Source organism: Vanessa cardui, chromosome 1 (genome assembly GCF_905220365.1).
Source record: "Vanessa cardui chromosome 1, ilVanCard2.1, whole genome shotgun sequence".
NCBI lineage: Eukaryota > Metazoa > Arthropoda > Insecta > Lepidoptera > Nymphalidae > Vanessa > Vanessa cardui.
In genome coordinates, this window is record NC_061123.1 from 11,595,755 (window position 1) to 11,616,771 (window position 21,017).

Genomic DNA, 21,017 nt, shown 5'->3' on the forward strand with positions numbered 1-21,017 from the left:
CAGATAACGTAAAACGATTTTAGACGTATACAAAGAAAAATTCCAAGTTAGAATGTTAATGCAAATACCACCTCTTGAAACTTTTGAAAGTACAAATAAAAAAACTACTACAACTTTTTACAAAAACACCTCTCACAAGTTGCAGGTAAGCAAGATGAATCATGTTGCAGATTAATAGGCAATATAAAATAAAAATGATATTTCCAAAAAATATTTATATGAATTGGTCTTTTAAATCAATTAGTAGGTTATTTAGATTTGTTTTCATTTCCAAAGTATTTATTAATATTTAAAAATCAATATGATGCTGAAGAACTCTTAGGGACGAAATATAAAAATAAATAGAACCAGTGTTACTTACATTAGATACTTAATTAAAAATAACAATTTTTCGCGAGAAGTGAAACGTATTTCAGTACAATAACTTTTTAATTTCAATCGAAGCAATCATCAAAGAAGACCGATATCATTCGAAATTCCATAGAGTATAGAATTTTTTTTGATTTTTAAACAATTGATAATGACGGAGCTGTCACGAGGTACGATTATCAGTTCTATTTTATTTTTCCCATTGTTATAATATATTGTAGTAACTTGTAATTGGATATAGTTTCCAGAATTACTTACTTATTCCATGAAAATATAGTTGTTATTGAAATACAAGATCATTATTTTAGTTCAGTCAAAATGTATGTCGATCGGGAACAACACTTTTTTTTTCGTAAATAATATATTTAAAGTAAATATTATTTATTAAAAAACTGAATGATTCTTTTTAGAAATCAGCGAGGTTTGGTCAAGATTGTTTGACCATCGCCCGTTTCTCAATGGTGAAATAAAGTTTATGTTGAAAGAATTCGAGGTACACAATTTTAATTACAAAAAAAAATATCTAAATTACATAATTTCTTAAGCAATATTTTTTTAGTTCAGTTTACAAGTATATGAAGTTACATATTGAAGTTTTAATCGTCCTGTTTGTATTACTTAACAAGTAAATATAATGGTTACATTTTGTTTTTAAGGAAAAACGAGGTGATAGAGAAGTTGAAAACTTATTCGTTATACTTGAAAATCTAACAGACATCAAAGATACTCAAGCTGAGAAAATCGTCAAAAGCTCATGTGCAGCACTACCGGTACTAGGAGAAAAATTGACGCAAGCATTACAACTTTCTGAAGAAATTGAAAAAGATTACCTTGAATTGCAAAAGGTAATATATAAAACATAATCCTTGGGACATATATTGTTACAGTTGATGTATAAAATAGCTTATTTTCAATATTTGAATTAAACTTCACATCTTGTCACTAATAAGTGTTTACTCCTAGGTTACTAAGAAGAAGCTGCTAGAGAATCGTGAGAAAAGACAGAAGGAATGGGATCAGTTTATTGATGACATGAACTTTAAATGTCAAAGAATTGACAATACATTTGAAGAAAAAGAGGAAGAATTAAGAGATTTATATGCAGACTTGAATCATAAGCTAAATATAACTAATAAATAAGAAATGGATCTAAAAGGGTCAATAGTTGATACTAATATTAAGATTTATCCAACAGAAACACTAATTAAGTTCTTAAAAACAATAACACCCTCAGATGAGTTACCTCATAATATAAGTGAAATAGTAACAGGAAACAATAAGGCTACTTTTAAAACTTATAGTAGTGATGAAACAAAACCCATCCATTTATCTAGTTCTGAAATAGATTATTTAAAAAAGATAAAAGAAAGTCATCCAGATATTGTGTCTGATGAAACTATTTCAACTCCACCGGTTACTGAAACTAATACGAAAGTCGAAGGTAATAAAGATGAAAAAGATGGGAATAATAAATCAGACGAAAAACCTGACATGACCTCTGAAAAGAAAAACTCCGATGTATTCCTTGTAACAGCTGATATAGATTGGTTATATAATCATTTAAAAGTAAAAAGAGATAATGGGGAGAAAAATATTCCTTACCTTCACACACTTTTAGAAGGGGCCCGTATTGAAGTCCCTGAGAATGAAACGATAAAGAGAAATCCTGTTCTAGAAGCGAGATGTGTAAAATTAAGAGCTCAGCAGGAGGCTCGTGAGTATAGGAAAATGACAAAGGGGGTAGACAATGTCAGAATGAGATTTCCTGAAGACAACATTTCATATCAGTGTAAGTTTTATTTTTATTGCATAATTAAATATGTAAGTGCTATGTGTATATTAATCAAATTACAGTTGTTTTGATGATAGGATATGAGTAAAACATTTAAGTTTCTTATAATATGTGTACTAAACATATTCACTTTATTCTGCATGTGTAGGGTCTAATTATGATAGCAAATCCTCAGGCCTATCTAATTTGTCTGATTAAATAAAATTTTGCTTACCATGAATCATTAATATAGTATCATAATCAATGAAGGTAAATTGAATTATTAATTTCTAAAACTATCCAAAGATTACAACATCATCAATTAATTGCAATGACAAGAAAATAGGTGTACTATTTTTACTATAATTTATCACACTACAAATATCATCTCTCCTCACAAAGCCATTTCAGGCAGGCATTCATATTCCATTTATATTTAAACAAAATTGAAACTATAGCCTCTATCAACTAGGACTTTGATATTGCTTTGATGTCATCATTGTGCTGTATATTATTGTTTTTTTTTTAAAAAAAATGGAAATTGAACGTCAGCAAACTTGTTTTCTGAACTTTGGCAGGAAAGTGTGTATAAGTAGAGAAATTGTTATAAACAATTATATATAAAACTTTGTGGTGCAGAATATAGCTGTCAACAAATGAAATGGAATATTCTAAGATTTATTTATCTCTAGTTCTTCATTGATTAAAATAAGTTAAGTAAGAAATGACAACATAACTTCCAGAAATCAGTCACATTTATGTATAAAGACAGGTGAAACTTGGTAAAAACATAAGTAGTTTGTTGACTGAAATAAACATTTATCTGTAAGATTTCTTATGCACTGAATAATATTATTTATTTTTTTTGTTACAGTGAAACAACTTAATCGTCAATTAATAGCAATTGGACAGTTTATAATATCAATATTTGCTGGTTTCCTTTTTGGATTCAGAGGTGTTGAATGGATGGTGGGCAATTTAGACTTTGGATTCAGATTATTATTAGGTGTCATGTGTGCTTTAGTCATTGCCCTTGCGGAAATATACTTCCTAGCGAAGAAATTAAATGAAGAACTTAACATTCCTGAAACAATACAACTGGGAGGTCCCTTGAAATTTGCTGAGCAACAAAATTATTCTGAAATCACAAAAACTGCATTGGAAAAACAACATCAAGATTAATTGTAACCAATAATAAATGATTTTGTATTATGTATTTAATATAAAATTAATATAACCTATGTGTATAGAGTATGTTAAAATTTCTTTAATTTTTTTAAATATAGGTTTCAAATTAATATATTAAAACAATAATAATGCAATACCTGACTTTTACTATAATTTAATTAAGATAAAAGGTTGTCCTTATGGCTCTTGGTTCATGTTTATCTATTCTTTATAGTTTATAAATATTTTAAGTCGTCAATATTAAAAAAAAAATAATAGCTTTTGAAAAAAATCTATTTTACTATGTATGAAGATGATTTAGATGTCAACAAAATAAAATGGTAATCTTTATTTTATTTTAAATAATTTTAATGAACATATTTCTAGTTTTCAACTTAGTATTTCAGATAATAAATTGATAATTGTAGCATTTTTATGAATTAATAAAGATGCATAATAAAATATCGATTCATAATTGATAACAAAAATAATCGAATAAACCACTTAACCGTTATTAGAAGCTTAAATTAGGGATGTACGATATTAGGAAAACATCGATGTTAACATCGAATCAAAAATATCGATGTACGATAAATATCGATTCGAAAACATCGATATGTGTTAAACATCGATGTTTTCGGTATAAAATAAAAAAAACTATTATATTTATGAAAATTATTTATTTTTATACAAAAGTTGCACAAAAATATTAACGATCCCAATATTTCTTGGCGACACTTTGGAAGAAAATTAACTTAGACAGGTGTTTTCCCTTCAGTCGGTTCCGCTGTTGATAAAGGAGTTGGCCAGCTTTAGAAAAAAGCCTTTCTGAAGCTGTGGATGTAGCTGATTTTTTTCTTCGATATTTTTGTTCATAAAACATCGATGTGTCGATGATATTGAAGTCATAACATCGATGTCAAAACATCGATGTTTTCCAGCGAAACATCGATGTTTCTTCAACATCGATGAATATCGATCATCCCTAGCTTAAATAATGAGATAGGCATATCCGATATGTATGTCTCTTTCGCCTTCTCACCCACTCTATTGTCTGTAATTATGCACCAGGCAGAAATAGAAGCTAAGCTTAACAAGGTAAGTAGTTTAATATGCGTTTTATTTCTGGTAAAACGCTTCTATTAAACCACTTGAAAATAGAAGTTGGGGTTGTCAAAGCAGACTCCAGATTCCTCTTTTCATCTTGAAACCACTTTTATCCTGTGGACCTCGTGACTGGTGTCAAAAACCATTTATTTGAAAAGTTTATTGAAGTAGATGAACAAATTTGGTAAAACATACGTCAACAAAGCTTTTTTTTTCGGAGTATCCATAGTCCGCCTTAAATTTTTAGAAAAAATTATCTCTAAGGTCGAGAAAAAATACATAAGTATAGCCAGCGAAGACAAGTACGATCCGTGGGCCAGTGGCAGACAGCAATGACGTCATACGACATAGATCCGTTTTCGCGCGAAAATTGAAATTGTCATTTTTTGCAGTAAATTATAGTATTTTAGATTTTTATTATATTTGTGGTCTACTCTTTATGGAGAGTTTAAAATAAACACAAAAATAAAAATATCACATCTTCCCTATTGAGCTGATGTTAATACATGCACAAGTGATGTGATATCTTAGCTCGTATCAATTTCCTAACACAAATATGAAATTACCTAATTTAGTATTAATTATATTCATTAATTTCCTATAAACCTAGCAAAACTAGAAAATAATGTCAGGGGTTCCCCGGTTAATTTTTCAGTAGTACCAACTTCGATGATTTGCGGTATGCCTTCTGCTAACTTGAAACTCGCTTCTTGAAAGTTAAGCTTATTTGGTTCTGGAAATAATTTATTTTTAAACTTACTCCTTATATATTTGGTTACTTGATCTTTATATCTTAGTATGAGAAGATTACGAAAACGTTATGTAAAATTTAGTGGAACGAAATCACTTAAAAAAAAATAATATTTAGTGATATTATTTATATCTCAATATATTTATATTCTAGAGAACAAGTAATTGGTATATGGTTACTAAATTATACTAAAAATAATGTAGACAATTAATAATTTTAACTACTTGGAAAGTCTAATATTCGATAACTGAATGGTTTTCCCTTAGGCGAGTAGGCGAGTTCGAATTATTATTCATTTAAATTCGATTTTAAGTCTGTGGTAGAATGACCAACTGACAATGACAAACAAGTTTGACAGTATTGCACCATAATATTTTGTTTTTCTCCAATGTTCGACAAGCGATGAATCATTTCATTTTCACACTTGTATAAATACACCGTATGTAGTAGAACGCTACGCAATAACAATATTTACTAGGAAGCAGTAGGAGTGTTGAACGAATATTAGTATTTTTTCTCAAGTGAAAAGCAAGCAAAATTTTTGTCAGGTACAGTTAATATATAAAATTTTAATTTTATCTTAATTTAGTTATTGGAAGTGTATAAATAAGTGTTTATTTTAACTAAAAACTATACCTATTATAATATAAGTGCTATTTCATTAAATTTGTAATAAACTACTTATACGCACAAGTCGAGCTTATGAAATCGTGTGTACTTTTAGTAAACAAAATGGCCACCAAATCTTTATAAATGTACGTAAACATTGATCAAGATATTAATAAATATATCGTTTACAGCAATGGAAGATCAAGTCCCATTTAAAGTTTATACGTTTTGGAATGAAAATGATAAGCCAGAAGTTAGAAGATTTGGCGTAGAAAAGAGTGTTGTGACCAGTTATCATTATTTGAGTGCTAAACTTCAAGATGTCTTCCCTGGACTAAAAAACAAGAATTATGTAGTGTCATGGAAAGGTAGAGATAGATTTTTATGAATGAAAATAACTATACATTTTTTAAATTATGAATTACGTATGAATGAAAAATATTAATGTAATTTTTATAATTATAGATGAAGATGGAGATGATGTTGCAATATCATCAGATGATGAAATCATGATTGCTTTATCGGCCATGGAGGATCTGGATCTTGTTAAGTTGTATGTCAGTTGCAAAGAGAAGATGACTAAGGATGATGATGAGTGTGACATTGTACTCACTGCTGTTGCTGATACTAATGCTGGTAATTTTTTAAGAATTATGCTTTCACTTATGTTGCCAAAAATCATATTATGCTAACAGGTTTATTACCCAAGGTTATTAGGGCACCAATCAAAATCAAAATCAAAAGGCCAAAATTAAGTTTAATCCTAATTTTACCAGAATTATTACAATACATGAAATATTTGTTTCCAGATTTCAGTACAATGCCACATTGTGGTGTAATTTGTGATGGATGTGAATCTCCAGTGATCGGTTTCCGCTACAAGTGTACTTACTGTGATGATTACGATCTGTGCTCAAAATGTGAAGGAGCCGGCTTGCACCCTCAACATTGCATGGTGCGAGTACCCATGCCTAATATGCCTGTATGTATCTTTATATCAATATAATATTATATAAAATTTAATATGTATCTTGCTCGTAATTATGAGTTTATCCTTAGAAGTATCAAATTGGTAGGTGTTTAAAAAAAGGCATAATATATTAATGTAGTAGGTTTTTATTTTTTAATAAAAAATATTTATCCACTTGGTAATGGATATTAAATGCTTGCATACCATTAAGTTATGATTTACTGGGTACAATTATTGTATTGTTATGCATACAGCATGTTCACAAAATTTTATGAATTTTTCTTTTTGTCTGTAGCGCACTGTCATCAGAACAGCTATTAAACGGTCCAGAAATTTCTTGAAGTCTGTAAATTTTACTGTTGATGATGAAAATAGTAAGAAGCAATGCCGTGATAAGAGTAATGAAAGGAAACGCCGTGGTGATCACGGTCATGGGCATGGTCACCACGGTCACCATGGTCATGGCCATCGCCACAGTGGTGATCGTGAACAACATCATCATCGTCGTTCCCGCACCAGTTGGCTGGAAACCTTTGCAAACTATATGAATGAATTTGCAAACCTTGCTGGAGATGTGAACATTGATGTTGAGAAAAACCCAACACAAGAAAAAGCAAAGGAAAGTACTTCACAAGCTCCCAAAGAGGAGGCATCAACTTCAACAGAGAAGGAGCAACCTCAATGTCCTTTTTCAGTAGAAAATTTGGATATTGACAATATTCAAAAGCTTCTTAATTTGTATTTAAGCAGCTTAAACCCTAAACCTTCAACTTCAAACAATGCTGAAACTTCTCAAAATCAGCCCCAAGAAAGCTCTGTCAATAATAATGATGTAGAAATGGGGCAAGGCGATCGTAAATCTCCGGAAGTTGACAAGGAAAGTGTAAGGTCTGAGGTATCATCAACTACTACTGCTGAATCTAGAAGAGAGGAAACTCCAGAATTAGAAAAAGGAGACAAGGTTGATGACTGGACTGTTATTAATAATGAAAAAGGTAAAGATTTGTCCTCATAATGTAAAACATTTTCCAAGTCATTTTACAGTTTCTACATTATTCAAAATTTTAAAGTCATTTAATCTCAATAGTTATAGTAAGAACATGTCTGATATCTTTTATTTATTGTATTTTATTAGTCTTGAATATAATATGAAACTCAAATTAATTATTGAATATATTGTTTAGATCTTATGGATACATATGTCAAGGGTGGCAATACTTCTCAGCCACCAATCGGCTTCAACCTTCCAGAAGAGTTTCAAGAACGTGTGAAAATTTCTGAAGGACAAAACCTATATCCTCCACTCAACTTAGCAACTGCTGGTAAATATTTATTTCTAAATAATCATCATCTGATCATACTTCATATAGCTGAGCATTAATGCCCAGATATTTAATTCAAGAAATCATTTTGCAATTTAAAAGCTTCATGTTACAAGTCCACATATACATGACAGAAAAACTCAAAACCAGAAAGTTTAAATAACTTTAAGGGTTTATTTTGAGACACAATAATTTGACTCATGAACAATGATCAAATCTTAAAATATAGAAACAGAATATGTACTTACTGTTTAAGTTACAAAGGATGTGTTGATTTGGTTAGGATTCACTGTTTGCACAATTAATTTATATTGTTTAATTGCTAATATTATGCCAAATAATTAATAAAATTGAATAGCCTCATTTTGGAGTTCTATGTGTCATATATTTTTACATTATTTGAGACACTTTGAATATCATTGCTTATGTGATCATTTCATGTTCCATTGTCATTGACCAAATATTTAACATTTAGCGTTGAATCCTAAAGAACCAGAACATCGAGCTGACCCTCCCCAGCCAGCTTCAAGTCAAGCTCAGAGTTCAGCTGACAAACAGCCGCCGTCCGCTCCCGCTGCAGACAAGCAAGACGCTAAACCTAAAGAGCAACCAAGGAAGCGTCACCCATGTAATAAACATTTTATAATAATATAATTAAATTTTGTATATTTTCTTTTAAAATACATATTACAGTTATGAGACTTGATTATAAATTATCTAGTACTAAATGCGACTTTAAATTATGCAAATAAATGTCAACAAAGCTTCATATATAAATATGTCTACAATAACTATGTTATTGAAGATAATGTTATATATTCATGTTGATAAGTGTATGAGTCATCGTGGTATGTAGGTTATCATTCTAATCATTTAATGTACCTATGTACTCATTCACTTATATTATTTATTGACATACAATTATGAATGTGATATTCATTGATTATAAATTAATAATTTTTCTAATTCTATTTTTCAGTGGCTCATATTGATGCAGCTATTCAGCAGATGATGGCCATGGGTTTCACCAATGATGGTGGGTGGCTAACGCAACTTCTGGAGAGCAAGGATGGCAATATTGCTGCTGTACTTGATCTCCTTACTCCGGTCAACACTAGAAAGTAAACTCGTGTCGAAAAGTTATAAATATATGACATCTTGATGTTATTTCTTGCCACTTCATAACACTATATTTAGTAGTATGTAGGTTTTATGTAAGAAAGGTGTACTTGGTATTTCTGGTGCAGGGATCACTATTGATGATTCAATGAAGACATTGCTTGATTATTTTAAATGTTTTCTATCTATAGAAATTTATTATTTGTGCTAATTTCAGTACAGTTGTTAATCTATTTTATTTTGCACTCATTTCAATAGATTCTGTCACTTTTGAAAATTAAAAACATTCCATTTACTTTTAATTGGCTTTTTAGAAGTGCCGTTAATATTTTAATAGTTAACCAAACTTGTTAGAAAAATACACTTAAAATGAAAAAAGTAGCTAGTAAATAGTGTTGATATAATCACGCCCCACATAATGGAGGCGTGATTTAAATTTGAATGCTAGGTAACTATTACTTTCTATTGTGATAATTTAATTGTGATATAAGAAACATTGGCAATGTATTGTATTAGCCATATATATTCTCTTAAATAAAGGTATAATGGTTGAATTATATGTTTCATTTAATAAAACTCCATTTTATTTATAGATTTTATTTCAGGAATCCATAAGAATTTTTCTTGTAACTACCACATTCCTGCCTTTCTCTCAAAAGTGTTCTGCCTAAAGCTTCGTCTAAGCACTTTGCCGCAATGCTAAAAATAAAATTAAAACTACATTAATTATATTTATGTAAAGTTTATAACTTAAGAAAACAATATATTTTAAATTAAAAAAAAAAAAAAAAACAACTTTGATATATTGAAATTATTACTACATTTTTTTAGATAATATCTATACTCTAAGATTCGAAATCTTAAATAAACTCAATTCATCTATTGTTGGAAATTGAATAGTTAATTTAAATAATTTTTTTGTAGGTCTAGAATATTTTCTTGTTTAAATTTGTATCGAAATATAAGTAACGAAAATAAAATGAAGTCATCATTTTGTCTTGTTCTTTATGAACCAACAATTTTATTAGCTATGATGCTTCTTGTAAAGTTGTTAAAGTTTTAACAACAACAACAACAACAGCCTGTAAATTCCCACTGCTAGGCTAAAGGCCTCCTCTCCCTTTGAGGAGAAAGTTTTAAACTTTATATCAATCATTAAGACAAAAGTTTTGTTTGTTGTAAGACTATAAAGACATTAAGTTAACAGTTACTTATACAGATTACATATTAAATTTATACAAAATACTGACAGCAAAAAAATTTTTACATTGTCAGTGGTTGAAATATTTGAATGTTATATAGAGTGATTTACTTACATTCCCTGGGTAATGGCAGCTCTAAAAGTCTCAGGGGCCACACTTCCTGGACCATTCATTCCAATTGTGCTGCATTTACATTCAACATTAGGTGAATCTTTTGAATCTTTACTGTAGTACTTTGGGTTGCCAGTAATGCCAACTATCAAAGATATAACACTACAGCTTTCCTCTTCAGCTGATGGATCTACCACACATTTATTACCAATTTTACAGAGAGTCACCTACAAAGTAAATAGATATTACTGATAATATTTTACGTAATAAGTGTAAACTTAAATAATTTATTATTTAAAAATATTTAGCAGCTATGAATGTCTCTTGTGCTTTGGCATTTATAATTACATACTGATATAAAGCATTTATACATAGTTACATTGTGTAGTGTGAAATGTGAATGTAAAAATGTATTTAACTTACCAAAAGTGGTGCATTACCAACTTCTAATAATTTGCAGTCATATGGGTCATCTGAGAGTTGAAAATCAACACTGCCTCCGTCCATGAGAGCAGCTTTCACAAATGGTATTCTCGTGTTAAACAAAGCAGCTTTAACAGCAAGGGATACGGCATCACACAGATTGCCTCCACATTCTAAAATCTTATAACAAATTTTAATTTTAAAATGCTATACAGAATATGTCATAATAGTAAGACAAATTAAAATTTAATACCAAAATATCAACATAAAGTTTCCAGCACTGTTTCCCTTCTAATATACATAACTGTTTTAAGTCAAACGCTTGTGAGGAGTGGTAAGCTCGCTGCATCAAATTTGATATCATGTTGGCAAGCTGTTCTCCTCCACGGCCTTCAAATTCTGGAGTGGCATTTGCTGAACTGAAAATATTTAATACATAAGATTACAATTTGCATTATGAAATATCCTGCTAAGTTTTTGGTTTTCTCCAGTCTGACTTTTTTCAGAACTGGTGGTATAATTTGTAAATCAATAAGAAAGTGTTATGATGAATAAAGTTATTCTTATTTAAGTTTTGTATTATTTTTATTTGATTTACTAGCTAAAATTGGATTTTGTTTGTCTGACACTAACTTTCCTTAGGAGTTATTTTGTTGAGAACACGATTTGGACTTATACTAAATTACTAGTACATCTATTTAAAAACAGTAAATGAATGAAACAAATTAGTAAATATCCATGAGCGGTGATGAATTATTGTTAGGTTGAAATTAATAAATTTAGCAAATTTGTAATTTGAGCAAACATCAATTATCTAGAACAATCTTGAATATGGGTTTTAATTTGTAAAAATAATTTTTAGTCATATTTTAAGCCTTGTAGTCTAGAGTTAAGGCACATTATCGGAACAATGTTATAGGTTACATTATTGAAGTAAAGAAATAATGTAAATATAAAATTTATTTTTAACACGTTGACTGTCCAGGCCAAATCCAACAACCTTCATGTGGCGTCCTGCGGTTTTTTTATTAAAGGTAGTTGGAAATACTTCACATTTAATAAATTTATACTTGAAATCTCTGTCACTGTAATATTACAGTTATTTTCAGCATGTATCACATGTGATACAAGGACGTCTCGTCCTTAATTTTAGTGTATCACATATGATGCAGGGAACGTTGAAGCAAAAAAATGTGGGTATTCATATAACTGATTGTTTTAGTTTTCTTGCGGTAGTTGCATAAAAATAATTATAAACGTTAATCATAATTAATCGAGCATCGAATATTTATTGTTGCACAAAATAGTTAGCAAAAATGAATTCCCAACCGTCCTAGCAATATTTTCATTCAGTAAAAAAAATGTGTTGGTTCATTGGTGTTTTACTTTTCTTAATATCTATTCTAGACGTCCTAATAATATTTATTTCCCTAACTCAGACGTCCTCGCCAATAAACGGTGTAGAGTCTGTACGCCTACTTGCATCAGATGTGATGCAAGGACGTATGGTGAAAGATAAATTTGTATCATATGTGATGCAGGGACTGTCAATGTGTTAATATGTTAATACTTACCAATCAACAAAAAACTCTATTTTCCCTAATCCTGGATTGTTAGGTTTTGGTTCATCTATCTCTGTCTTAACACCGACGAGGATGTCTGTATTAGCCAGGCGGAGTCTTGCTGACCCACTGGCATGGCTCACCACATCAGTTTCAAGTTCCATAGGTCTATAGTCAATATTTGATCTGCCATCTGAACGGTAGTCATCCTTAAATAAATGGAATACTAATTTATTGGAAATAGGTTTCGAAGGAGGTTTAATTTCGTTATTTTTCATTATGAATTTACCTGAACACCATGTAATATATACATTTTTTCTGTCGCGCTGAGCAGAAGTCCCGCCATTTTGTAATGGGCCTGCGCTCAGGTCTATTATAATATTTAATACACAATATTAAAAATCCTAATTTTATACGGCACGTGTACGATGTGTTTATTTACAGTTTCATATTCAATATTTTTGACATTTTAACTGTCATATTAATGTCAATTTCTTTTTTTTCTTGTGGCACAAATAAATTGTGCCAAAAAGGCACAGATTATTTCGCCAATGTCACGTGCGATGGAGAAGACACGATGGAGATTGATCGGTTCGGTCGAGATTACATGCTGAAATTAATTTTGAAGGCATAATAGCACTAGACGAATTGGAGACCCATAACCTATAACACACAACAATAATAATTACATAAAAAGTAAATAAAATAATGCAACTACTATTAAAATACATAACAACAGTCACAAAATTTACAACTTAATCTTATTACGTTCAATATATTTACATAGAAATTTACAAAATGGACTAAACACAAACATCAACAAACATTCAAAGTTAATAGGGCGAGGGACTTTAGGAGGGAGAACGTCGTATATAGGATATAATATGAGATTGGGGCAGGAGAACAGTATATAGGATAAGGAACCTTCGTCTAGACCACATTCACACAAAGAGTTATCTCTAACTTTAATTTTACGCAGATATATGGGAGTACATGCATGACCAAGGCGTATACGACAGATAGTTGTGGTGACCCAACGATTAGCTTGCCTGTGAAGAGAAAACCAAGGTCGCATTGGAATATCTGGTTGAAGAGAAGCATAAAATTTACCCTTCGATTTTGATGATGCTTTCCAAAGAGAGTTTCAGGATTTATCGAGGTGAGTTTTCGCTAGAGCACACAAGTCCTGAGTAATATTTTTAAAATGATTAGTTAAGCCAGATGATATAGCAGATCTATCGAACGAGTCTGCAGTGTCATTGCCTGTTATACCAGAGTGGCTTGGAATCCAGACTAGTAATATTTCCAACTCTTTTTGATGGCAGGCAAGCAAAGCTTCCCTGATCTTAAGAATAATAAAAAATCTTCGCCTGCTACGAAACGGATTTTCTCTAATTGCGAGCAGGCAGCTCAAAAAGTCTGTCAGAATTACAGTCTGTCTTAAGTCATGTGAGTGAGCAAATAGAATTGCTTCCAGAATAGCAATCGCTTCACCCGAAAAAAATTGATGTTTCAGGAGGGGATTTAAATTGGAGGATAATTTTGAATTTGGGTATCCAACAGGCTGAACCGACACAGCTATCAGGGGATATTTTAGAGGCATCAGTGAAAATGAGGAGATGGTTTGACCAGTTTTGATGAAAAATTCTTTGAAACTTAACGTTTGTATCAGGGGCTCCTTTGATTAGACCAAGGTCTGTGACAATTGGAGGATTATGGACAAGAGCTCTAAATGGAGTGGAAAAAAGAGGATTAAGATGGAATCTTAATATAGGATGAGGGAGTTTTGTAAATTTCAAAAAACTGTCTAATAACAAAGATTTACTATTAGGGCGATCACATAGTTGGGACAATATGTTTAAACGGGACCAGAGAGGGTGAGAGGACAGCTGTAATGATTTTACCACAAAGCGGTCGCATAAAAATTGTCTTCTCAGTTGAAGTGGAGGATCAACACATTCAACTTGCAGAGCGTTACTAGGAGAAGATTTTATTGCTCCTATAATTATTCTAAGGCATTTATGTTGGATTTTATTGAGTTTATCGGATGCGGATTTATTAAATGGGTCTAAAACAAATAGTCCATAGTCCAAATGACTACGAACTATTGCATTGTACAGTAGTTTGATAGAATAGGGGTGAGCTCCCCTAAGGACGTTAATGCCTTTTTCACATTTTTTGATAGTATGTTCAGAATGATAAATTCCGTTCAGCTTGTTATCGAGTACGATGCCTAAAAATTTCACCTTATTGACAAAGTTGATACGCTGATCCCCACAAAACAGATCAAAGACGGGGATTAACCTTTTTCGTGTCAAAGCAACTGCCTGAGTCTTATCTACTGATAAAGATAAGCCATGGTCAGAGAGCCATAGGTCAAGATAATGCAAAGCAGAGTTTAATTGCAATGTTAAGTTTTGGACTGAAGGAGATCTAAGATATAAAACAATGTCATCAGCATATTGAAGAATGTTACAAAAGTTATTAACAGACAGCTCGAGATCGTGAGTATAAATGCTATAAAGCAAGGGCTGAGGACTGATGTCAATTTCTTTTATTTTAAAAATGTATTGACAATTGACATGGATAGTTTCGTATGGGTACACATCATTTCAGACACTAGAAAAGGGAAAACTTCGTTTTATTATCATTAATATTATAAATTTTATGGTTGCGATTTAACCTTTCATATTGTACTTACTTGTATTGTGCTTGCTACGATAATTGATACTTACAATAAGTATGAATTATTGTAGCAAGTACAATATTTGAAAGGCTACACCGTGTAGTTTGTATAATATTAATTGAAATATTTTGAAGTTTTTTTTTCTCTAAATCTTCTAGTAGGGCATAATACTACGTGGAGTCTAGATTTATGACAGTTTTATGTGATCTATTTGAGAATTATTCACAATTTTCTGAGAAACGATTGTTTGCAAATACTCTACAAGAAAATTAAAAATTGTATTGAACAAAAAAAAATTTACATTTTAACACCTATTACACACACATACACTTACATTTAAGATGAGTTAAAATCCTCTAAGTTAACTAAATATCTATAATAAAAACACTTGTTCCTTTTCCTCTTTATTTGTCTTTAATCTTTTACATGTAATGCAATAATTATAAATAACTACAATATGCTTCAAACAACGAACTACTACTTTAATTGTAGGTCCTTCTTCGTTCACGTTTCTCTCCGTAATGCCGCCTTGTAATGTTGTCTTCATATTTCTTATTTTCAACTGTCAAAACTATTGACTACTAACGCCACTTTGTTACCCACTGCTGCCATCTATTAGTGTAACTTAGCACTTCTTTTAACCGTAAACTACTGCCATCTATTTGCAATATCTAACATTCGGCCATCCTGGCTCCATGTCTGACCCCAGACATTCATTTTAGGCTACTGGGTTTTGTTATGGCAACCCTCTCGTTCCATAAGCAAAACCTATACTTCAATTTAATCAACCATGCTAGGTTTAAATCTTTGTTTAGCCATGACAACGCTCTCGTTTCATGGTCTTGTACAGAAACTGATCTGCAGCGGCATGCTAGCCCTTTTAAGGAATTCATCTGAAACATACAGAAAAATATCACGGCAGTATGTATATAGTATATTAAATATTAATTTATTATATCTTTAAGTTACCGACCTCTTAAGAAATTCAATTTTAAAATAATGAAATATGTTTTATTTTACAAATAAAATCACGATTCATTATACTGATTTCTTTATTAAATCATTTTATAACATAAATTATATACATGCACATTATACATTTGATTAATATGGATAATTCATCTTCGATAAAAAAAATAATTAATTAATTAATTTGGTTCTGTATCCGAATTTTCCGAATGACTACTAGAGCTTTGCTTATTTTCCTCTACACTGTCAGGGACTGAGAAAGTTATCCATGGCTTCATTTTATCTGCTGCGTAAATATTAACATATTTTCTTTTGGAAAATCCTTCAATGCTGCTCACCTCATATCGATCATTTTCGAGGACTTTAGACACTCGATATGGACCACTATAGCGTGGTAATAACTTGTTACTATCACCTGGATTGTTGACTTGTTTTTTTACTAGGACTAAATCATTTTCTTTGTAAGTCTTTGCGCGGCATCTAGTTTTGTTAAACCTTGCTGTCATGTCGTTTTGTTTTTCTTGAATGTGCTGTGTTACTGTTTCGCGAATTTTCGCTATTTGATCTACACTAGGTAGTTTTGGGTCAAGCATGAGGTCATGAATATGAGCTTCATTAGGACTTATCGTCTGCTTACAAAATATGACTTCTGATGGAGTTTTTCCAATACCCTTGTTTAAGGTATTATTTAGGCTCCACTGCACCGTGTTTACATGTGTATCCCAATTTTTTTCGTCTCCATTGGTAAGTGCTGTCAGGGATGCTAAGATGGATCGGTTATAGCGCTCTATCTGTCCATTGGCTCTTGGTGTTGCCACGGCGTTCTTAATGTGCTTAATTTCTTGCATTCGAGCGAATTCTTCGAATTCTGCTGATGTAAAGCTTGTACCCCGGTCCGATATAAGTAATTTTGGCGCGCCAAATAGACCAAACACATCCCGTAATACATTTATTGTGGTTCGACTTTTTGTATTGCGTACAGCCTTAAGGATGATGAATTTTGTATAGCCGTCAATTATACCCAAAATATAAGTGTTCCCATTTTTACTTTTAGTAAAAGGTCCCAAGTGGTCAATATGAATACAATAGAAAGGAATAGGTGTCTTAGGTATTGGATGAAGAAAACCCTCCTTGCGTCCACTGGTTTCTTTCGCATATGCACATGGTATGCATGCCTTAACATACTTTTTTACAAACTGATTCATACGTGGGAACCAGTAAGTACGTTTTAGTTTATCAAGGGTTTTTTCCAGTGAGAAGTGTCCAGATTCATCATGTGCCATATGACATATCTTCCATCTTGCATTATGTTGCACAGCCCACCGGAGTTCGTTGTCGATTTTGCGATATATCTTACCATTTTTTAAAACATATTTATTTTTTATATCTTTAGCTTCGGAGCAGTTATTATCAAGTATACATTTAATATTGTAGAGATTGGGGTCGGTGAATTGTATACTTTCTAGATTATTATTAGTGATTCTGTTATTTATACTTATTTTGAAAATGTTTAATGAATTATCGTTTTGACTCGAATCTTTATTTACCAATGGATTCCGACTTAATGCATCTGCATGTAACATTTGCGTTCCGGGTCGATATTCAATATCAAAGTTAAATTCTTGGGCTTGCAACCACCACCTTGCTATTCTAGGCACCAAATCGCGCTTTGCCCAAGTTTGCCTTACTGCATGACAATCTGTCATTATTTTAAATTCTATACCTAGAAGGTATGTACGAAATCGATTTAAAGACATAACTACTGCTAACGTTTCCAACTCAAATGAATGAAAATGTTGTTCTTCAGTGGTCGTTTGTCTACTAAAGTATGCTACAGCTCGAAGAGGAGTTTCTTTATTTGGTCGTTGTAGGAGAATTCCTCCTATTCCTATTTGGCTTGCATCAGTGTGGAGTTCCGTTAAAAATAATGGATTGTAAATTGCCAGCACTGGGCGTGAAACGAGAATACTCTTAATTTTGTTGAAAGCTTGTTCTTGCTCAACATTCCAGACAAATTTTGTGTTTGATTTAGTAAGCATTGTCAGTGGTCTAGCGATTGAGGCAAAGCCTTGTACAAAGCGGCGAAAAAAACTAGCTAAACCTATAAACTGTCGGATTTCGTGAGCATTCTGAGGTTTTCTAAAAGAAGCGACTGCTTCTATTTTCTTATGTCCTGGCTTAATTCCTTCGCTGGAAATCTCATATCCAAGAAATTCTATTTTCTTTCTAAAAAAATTACACTTTTTAAGGTTGAGTGTTAAGTTCGCATCTTTGAGAGCATCAAAAACACGTTCTAATCTTTCCATACCTTCTTCCGTAGTTTGCGAAGCTATTATTATGTCATCCATATAAATGAGTACTCCTGGGATTTTCTTAGGATTTAATACTTTATGAATCATTCTTTGAAACACCGCTGGTGCATTACATAAGCCAAATGGCATTCTATTATATTCGAAGTGGCCATCAGGTGTTATAAATGCAGTCAGGTGTTTCGATTGTTCTGCTATCGGGATTTGGTGATATCCAGATGTTAAATCTAATGTTGAGAAGTAGACCTGGCCACTCAAACTATCTATTTGATCTTCAATTAATGGCATTGGGTATTTGTCCTTTAATGTTTTCTTGTTTAAAGCTCGGTAATCGATGCAAAGACGTAGTTCTCCATTTTTCTTTGGAACGACTATAATAGGGCTTGCGTATTCCGATTCGGATTCACGTATTATTCCGTTTTGTAAAAGATCTTCTAGTATTTCTTTTACTTTTATTCTTTCGGAAAAAGAAAGTCTGTATGGTCTATATGTAACCGGGGTGTCATCTTTAAGACGAATATGCATTTCAGCAGCGGAGGTTTCACCTAATTCTGCCATTGACAACGCGAAACACTTACGATTTTTCTGTAAAATTTCATACAGACGTGTCTTTGTTCTCTCGTCTAGATCTATATCCACGTTAATATCGCTAAATTCAGGCTCAGAGTCTTGCAAATCATCTTTTGACAGGCGACAAATGTTCAGTATTTCCGATTCGAAGCTATATAAACCTGATGGAACAGCGTTTAACATCGTGTCAGGTATTATTTTTCCTCTCGCTACTAGTTTTCCCGAAGGTAATACGAATGTTGTTCGTAATAAACTCATTATTAAGACTTCCGAGCATCCATCTTTAAATTCATATATCCCTGGTACAATCAAATATTCGGAACCAGGTTTTAGGCATGGGTATGGTGACACATAAATAAAGTTTATCACAACAATTCACTTTAACTGTTATTGTCCCAATTATGTTCGTGTTTTCTTGTGTTATTATCTTGATATATCTATAATGCGGCATGTTGAATAATGTAAGTGAGGTATCTGTTTTTAAAACTCGTATATTTGGAAGTTCAGTTAGATTTTGACCTAAAAGTATGTCGACATCATTAGGAAGTAAACATTCCGGAACAACAAAGACGTCTATATTTTCTGTCACGCCATCTACTGTAAGTTCCACAGGTAAACGTGCCTTGGGTTTTAATCCTTTATTGCCAAATCCCTTTAGAACTGGAAGATCAGTGGTTTCGATTTTATTTTGAGCAGCTTCTATTTTATCAAGTATAGTATCTCCTATTAAACTGCATTCACTCCCAAAATCAATAAATGCTTTAAATTGCTTATTGTTAACGATCACGTCCTTGAAATATTTCTGACTCACATCTTTATTAATTTGAATTCTTAATACATTTTTACTAGCATCTATATTCTCTGACACCTTGTTTGATTGACACTGTGCAGCAGTATGGCCTATTCTTCTGCATTTTCCACATTTAATCAAATCTTTCGGACACTTCATCCACGCATGACCGTTTTCACCGCAGTTAAAACATTTATATGAATTAAATCTATTTTCATTAGAATTTTGGAATCTTTGATGTGGCTTTTTAAATTCCCACGACTGACCGAAATTAGTATAAGAATCTTCCTTTCTATTTCCTGTCGAAATTTTACGAAAATAAGATAGGACTTCTTCTGGTTCACTAAATCGAGACCCTTGCATATTCATTCTTGTATTGTGATCAAAAATTCCGTGAATTAAGCAGTCTACTGCTTTATTTCCAGTAATCTCACATCGGTTTAAAAGACGAATTTTATCATAATAATATTCTTCCAACGTCTCATTTCTCTTACTTTTTCTCGAAAGCATTTCAGACAACAGATCACCATAATTATCTTCAGATGAAAAGGTTTTCAGTAGTTTATCTTGCCACTGTTGCCACGTGTATTTTACACTGGTTAGGCCGTCGTACCATTTCTTTGCAGTACCCGTAAGTCGCGGCAAAGCAAAATAAATGGTTTGTGCTTCTGTCCATCCGTATACTGCTGCAGATTCATTTATTTTATACAGCCAGTCTTTAATAGATTGCGTTTTAGCTTGAGGATTGAATTCTGGTATCATATTTTGAGATCCTAAAATAGATGAATGTCTCATGTTATCTTGGGTTCGTGTAGTTTTAGGTGACGAAGAATATCGTCTGCGTTTTCTTCCTTTAGATTTATTTTTCTTTCGTTTGTCTGACGATAAATCTGAGCTACTTGAGGATGTACTAGAAGAAGACATTTTCCCTCTGTTTCTTGATCTAATTATGGAACGACTACGGTGACTTGAACTTTGCTTGGATCCTTTTGACTTAATTTTCCTTTTACGTTGTTTAGTTTTATCTCGTTTATTTTTACTTAATTTCTCTACAATAATTGTATCATCCGATGTTATGTCATTATTAGGTGGTGTATACGATTCCATTATAATAGGGCTGTAATATTTACAAAATTAAAAACTTAAAACCAATTTTTTTGTGTTATACTCATAGTTATAAAGATGAGTGTCAATCTTAAAAGAGTTATAT

General features: G+C 31.8%; 3 protein-coding genes across 6 annotated transcripts; 2 read left to right on the forward strand and 1 right to left on the reverse strand.

The window, feature by feature from the left end:
- The first annotated feature begins 384 nt into the window (after positions 1-384).
- Positions 385-3,401, forward strand: LOC124531731 (biogenesis of lysosome-related organelles complex 1 subunit 5-like). Of its 3 annotated transcripts, none has more exons than XM_047106254.1 (4): positions 385-539; positions 780-862; positions 1,026-1,214; positions 1,333-1,851. In XM_047106254.1, the coding sequence occupies exons 1-4, from the start codon at positions 521-523 to the stop codon at positions 1,507-1,509; spliced, it is 468 nt and encodes a 155-aa protein (XP_046962210.1). In that variant the 5' UTR covers positions 385-520; the 3' UTR covers positions 1,510-1,851. The 3 variants fall into 3 exon arrangements, with proteins under 3 accessions (XP_046962210.1, XP_046962202.1, XP_046962217.1); XM_047106246.1 differs by lacking the exon at positions 780-862 and adding an exon at positions 3,015-3,401 and having other exon boundaries at positions 466-539; positions 1,333-2,158; XM_047106261.1 differs by lacking the exon at positions 385-539 and adding an exon at positions 546-689.
- A 2,094-nt stretch (positions 3,402-5,495) lies between these two features.
- On the forward strand, positions 5,496-9,739 carry LOC124541971 (protein ref(2)P-like). 2 transcript variants are annotated; one of them, XM_047119951.1, is made up of 8 exons: positions 5,496-5,713; positions 5,966-6,142; positions 6,240-6,410; positions 6,584-6,756; positions 7,040-7,739; positions 7,929-8,066; positions 8,542-8,694; positions 9,046-9,739. In XM_047119951.1, the coding sequence occupies exons 2-8, from the start codon at positions 5,968-5,970 to the stop codon at positions 9,189-9,191; spliced, it is 1,656 nt and encodes a 551-aa protein (XP_046975907.1). In that variant the 5' UTR covers positions 5,496-5,713; positions 5,966-5,967; the 3' UTR covers positions 9,192-9,739. The 2 variants fall into 2 exon arrangements, with proteins under 2 accessions (XP_046975907.1, XP_046975964.1); XM_047120008.1 differs by having other exon boundaries at positions 8,557-8,694.
- A 27-nt stretch (positions 9,740-9,766) lies between these two features.
- Positions 9,767-12,969, reverse strand: LOC124542140 (exosome complex component RRP42). The gene is made up of 6 exons (XM_047120107.1): positions 12,773-12,969; positions 12,496-12,692; positions 11,175-11,340; positions 10,922-11,101; positions 10,502-10,725; positions 9,767-9,884 (listed from the first exon to the last, which is right to left on the reverse strand). The coding sequence occupies exons 1-6, from the start codon at positions 12,827-12,829 to the stop codon at positions 9,782-9,784; spliced, it is 927 nt and encodes a 308-aa protein (XP_046976063.1). The 5' UTR covers positions 12,830-12,969; the 3' UTR covers positions 9,767-9,781.
- Between the last annotated feature and the right edge of the window lie 8,048 nt (positions 12,970-21,017).